At 34.8% G+C, this 4,663-nt stretch overlaps 1 protein-coding gene across 1 annotated transcript; it reads left to right on the forward strand.

The window, feature by feature from the left end:
- Nucleotides 1–206: 206 nt before the first annotated feature.
- On the forward strand, nt 207–2,172 carry LOC107678302 (guanine nucleotide-binding protein G(i) subunit alpha-1-like; the record flags this gene model as incomplete). The annotated part of the gene is made up of 5 exons (XM_016473525.1): nt 207–352; nt 662–791; nt 902–1,055; nt 1,592–1,799; nt 1,894–2,172. Coding segments are annotated over 4 exons (621 nt in total), but the record flags the coding sequence as incomplete, so codon positions are not given.
- Nucleotides 2,173–4,663: the final 2,491 nt, after the last annotated feature.

Here is a 4,663-nt window from a genome sequence, read left to right on the forward strand (position 1 = left end):
TATATATAAATCTGAAAAAAAACACAAAGTTCTGCTAGATCAGAAACTCAATTCATTATTGTATTAAATCAAATTCACTTGATGATTAATTTCATTTAAAGTCACAAAACATGCCCATTTTTAAACTGGTTTCCTGAACCTTTTCAAATAATTTCACCTTAAAGTCATTAAATAGATTTTGAATAACTTTTTAATCAACTGAACTCTCTATTTCCCTCTCTAGCTACCTGAATGACCTAGACAGAATATCCAGTTCTTCCTATGTCCCAACTCAGCAAGATGTCCTGAGGACCAGGGTGAAGACAACCGGTATTGTAGAGACCCACTTCACTTTCAAGGATCTTCACTTCAAGTGAGTATTGCCATTGTAACTGCACACACCGAAACGGATAAAACAAAATCCATATTTTTGAGACACGCAGAACCTGAGAGTGTGAACTGCGTTCTGACTGATGTGTGCATGATTCATGTGCCCGCTTTCAGTAGAGTTGTCTGTTTATGCCGTTTTCATCATAGTCTTTGTTGGATAAGTTTGTCTGATCAAACTCCTTTAATCATATATATTTAACCATTATTTACCACATTTTTTTAGTAAATGTCATTGTGTTTAGTGTGACTCTCCCAGAGTGTGTTTCACCACCCACATCTCCTGTACTTTCAGAATGTTTGATGTGGGCGGCCAGAGATCCGAGAGGAAGAAGTGGATCCACTGTTTTGAGGGAGTGACCGCTATCATCTTCTGCGTGTCTCTCAGTGACTATGATCTCGTCCTGGCTGAAGATGAGGAAATGGTGAGCGCTCAAACAAGATCTCTTTCAGTGTCAGCATCAGGCCTATCATGAAACAGAAACTTTGCCTTTTAAGGTTCCTCCCAAACAGTGCTTTATTTCTCCTCTTTTAGAACCGAATGCATGAGAGTATGAAGCTGTTTGACAGCATCTGCAACAACAAGTGGTTCACGGATACTTCCATCATCCTGTTTCTCAACAAAAAGGATCTGTTTGACGACAAGATAAAAAGAAGCCCGCTTACTATTTGTTTCCCTGAGTATACTGGTATGAACAGCTTAAAATTCTTGAATCAAATTTATTTTTTATTTGAAGTTCAATTTATATAGTAATATTTTATAGTATTTTACAGCTAAATACCAACATATATTTTAATTTGGTTTAACTTGATATACTAAAATAACTAAAACTGAAATAAAAATGAATGAATAACTTTATAGGCATAAAAAAACCAAATACTACTATAAATGACAAAACAACAAAATTGTTAAAACTTTAAAATTGAAATGAAAAAACAAACGGATTCAAAATATTAATAACAACATAAATATAATGATACTATAATAATGATACTAATATAACACGCCTAAAATAGTATATATTATAGATGTATATATCAGTATTTTAATATCTTTGAGATACTATTAATATTTATAATCAGTTTAATACATAAATAGTATAGAAAGTAAACTATATTATAGAAAATGTAGTAGTTTTGTATTAATATGAGACTTAATATACTTTGTCTCAAGTTTATTTTTATTTGTATTTCTCCATATTAATTATATGAAACTCTCTACAAGGTTCCAGCACGTATGAGGACGCGGCCGCTTACATTCAGTGTCAGTTTGAGGACCTGAATAAGAGGAAGGACACCAAGGAGATCTACTCCCACTTCACCTGCGCCACCGACACCAAGAACGTGCAGTTTGTCTTTGACGCAGTCACTGACGTCATCATCAAAAACAACCTTAAGGACTGTGGGCTCTTCTAAAACGAGCCATCTCACTGGTGAGCAGGAGCACAACAGCTTCATTTTTATTTAATGAATTGATATGATTTTGGTAAAACTGTTTATTTATCTATTAAATGTTCACTTTCACAGTGTGACTGCGAGTGGCCTGATGTGAAATCTTTGGGAGAACTAGAGCAGGAGGAAGGTCAACCATGAACCTAAATGTTGAATGCGTTACTTAACTTTATATTTATGTTCTCCAAAAAAATGTTTTGTTTGTTTTGTTTTTACTGCGTTTTAGGAAAAAAAAGAGCATTTTGTGTAAAATATTTGTACAACTGTAATTGTTGCTGAAGTTTTCACCATTTGTAGACGTTGATTTACAGGTCCTTTTTTAAGGGTATTTTTCATTCAAAGGGATTTTGGGAACATTATTCAGTTTCTTTCTGTCTCGAAGGTCATGTGCCTTGCAGTTAATGTTGCGGTGCTTCCCCCCCCGCCCCCCCACTTCAGCTAAGTTAATTAAGAGCAAGTTGATATTTATCTACACGCCTTTAATCTGTTCAATAGTAGTCTAGACTATGAAAGCTAGATATTTTGAAACCAAAAAAAATCCAAGCATGTCTGAACCTCCTTACAGGGTCAGAATAGTTCTGAAAAACCTTGTGCTGGTCCGAGCACAGCCATCATTACCAGCGAAGTGTGTGCGTCAGATTTGCCTGTGATTGGAATGATGAAAAAACTGGTGAGCCTGAAATTTGCTGATGAATGGGTTCCTCTACACCTGCAAATCATGAACTGTTTTAATGGGAAAACTTGGCAAAAGGTCAACATTTTGCTTTAATAGGCTTTTTTTTTTTTTTTATTGATCAAAGGGAACCATTTTTGAATCCATTAAAAGGGACCAAAGAATTTCTATAACACTTTTTGCACTAGGTCCACATACCCATGTTACATAACACATGATTTGACAACCTGTACAATGTAATGTCATATAGAAGCCCTCGGTAGTCTTTTCTGATAGTAACATGATCAATTAAACTGGTTTTAAATTTCGCATCCCTTAAATGTAGGTTTTCATTGGATGGGGACAGATGTTGACTAATATTCGCTATTTTGCTAATAAAAATGCTGTTGAAATAACAGCATCCTGAAATAAAATAAGATTTTCAAGAGTTTTTCTTTTCACTTTTTGACCAAATAGTCCATTCCATAACATGTTCTTTAAATAGCAACCTTCACCCTCATAGGCACCAAAAGCACATTTGAAAGTATTTTTGCTTTAAATAGAGGTTTTTGAATTGTATGTGTTGTCCATAAATCAGTATTTCCCCCACAGGAATAGCTATAAGAGCTTTTGCTTCACACAGAGTTGTTGAAAGCATGGATGCTCACTGCACTCTTGTGGCGATGACAGGACAAGGCAGAAATGTTTCCCATTGGCAGCGTGTCATGTAAAACAGGCAGGCAAATTATTTGGGTGACTTTAAGTTACACTTTAGGACTGATGGGATTTGGTGCAAAGATTGATTGATTGATTTTTGTACAGATTAGAACATTTATCCTCTGTCCCTCAAAGCTTCCCCTCCCCCCAACCCCGCTGGAGAATCTGTAGAAAGCAGGGTTATTTTAGTTAAATCAAAACTGAAACCATAAAAAGTAAATTACTTGAGAATAATGTAAAAAAAACAAAACAAAAACATTTAATTGAACTGCAGAAGCAACATTAGTAACACAACTAAACCTGAAGTAAAAATTAATTAAAAACTATAGGAAAAATGACAAAATTACTAATTTTTTGAAATTAAGATGTATACATCATCTGAAAGCTGAATAAATAAGCTTTCCATTGACGTATGGTTTGTTAGGATAGGACAATAATTCTTTGCGCTACATGTGGATTCACATTTTGAGACACATCCTCCAATAAAGTGTAAAACCACACAGTACCAATCTCCATCCTAAACCACAACTGACACAATTAGATCATACATGTGGCCTTTTTAGGGTAAGATTTGGATTTAAATGTAAGTGATTTGACTAATCTCTCAGGATCCGGGGGAGATCAAACTGACGGCTAATAAAGTGGAAGGTAAGAGGAAAGAGATAGAGAACCTGATCAAAAGAATCCATACTTTACTACACCGGACCTCCAATATCCTGATCAGACAGCATCAGGGCTTTGGAACAGCTCTGTCTATTCCAAGCCTTTCAATGGGGGTAAGAGGGTGTTTGTTGTCAACAGTTCAGAAGACGTGAAATAAAGTGCGTGCATCCGTAATAACAGACAGCATCAGGGCTTTGGAACAGCTCTGTGTTTGATCAACCACATAACAGATGACGCCTCTTCTCTTGGCAGTAGTGCTGCAAATGACTGATCGTTTAAAAGGCCTGTGAGACACTACAGATGAGCCTGACTATTTTAGCAACTTCAATCCACTCTTGTGTTCTTTGTAGATGGGTGTAATTATTTTCTGCATACTGCATATGCCATGACACAATAGCTTTTAGGATCGATTTATGAGCATTTATATATTGCTGAATAAGTTGTCTTGTGTGGTATATTATTTAATGGATTTGAACTAATGATGTAAATTGAAAATATACATTTTTATTATAGCTCTTATATCCTGGCTGTAAAATATGTGTCCATAAATCTGCTATAAATAAGTCTAGCAATAAATATAGACCTTTTTATGGTTGGAAATAGAAAAGCTGTGTGATCCTAAAACAATATTGAACTGCTAACATTGTCCACTTTAATCTGCATGATCTAATTATGATAAATGGTCCTACATCTCATCTGTTTTTTGTTTTTTTTACTGATTGCTTGATTTTTAAATAGCCATGATTGATTATACTAACATAAATTATGTTGAATTTGGGAGCTGAATATATTGAATATACATTAATATATATA

Source organism: Sinocyclocheilus anshuiensis, unplaced genomic scaffold (genome assembly GCF_001515605.1).
Source record: "Sinocyclocheilus anshuiensis isolate Anshui unplaced genomic scaffold, SAMN03320099.WGS_v1.1 scaffold1318, whole genome shotgun sequence".
NCBI classification, from domain to species: Eukaryota; Metazoa; Chordata; class Actinopteri; order Cypriniformes; family Cyprinidae; genus Sinocyclocheilus; species Sinocyclocheilus anshuiensis.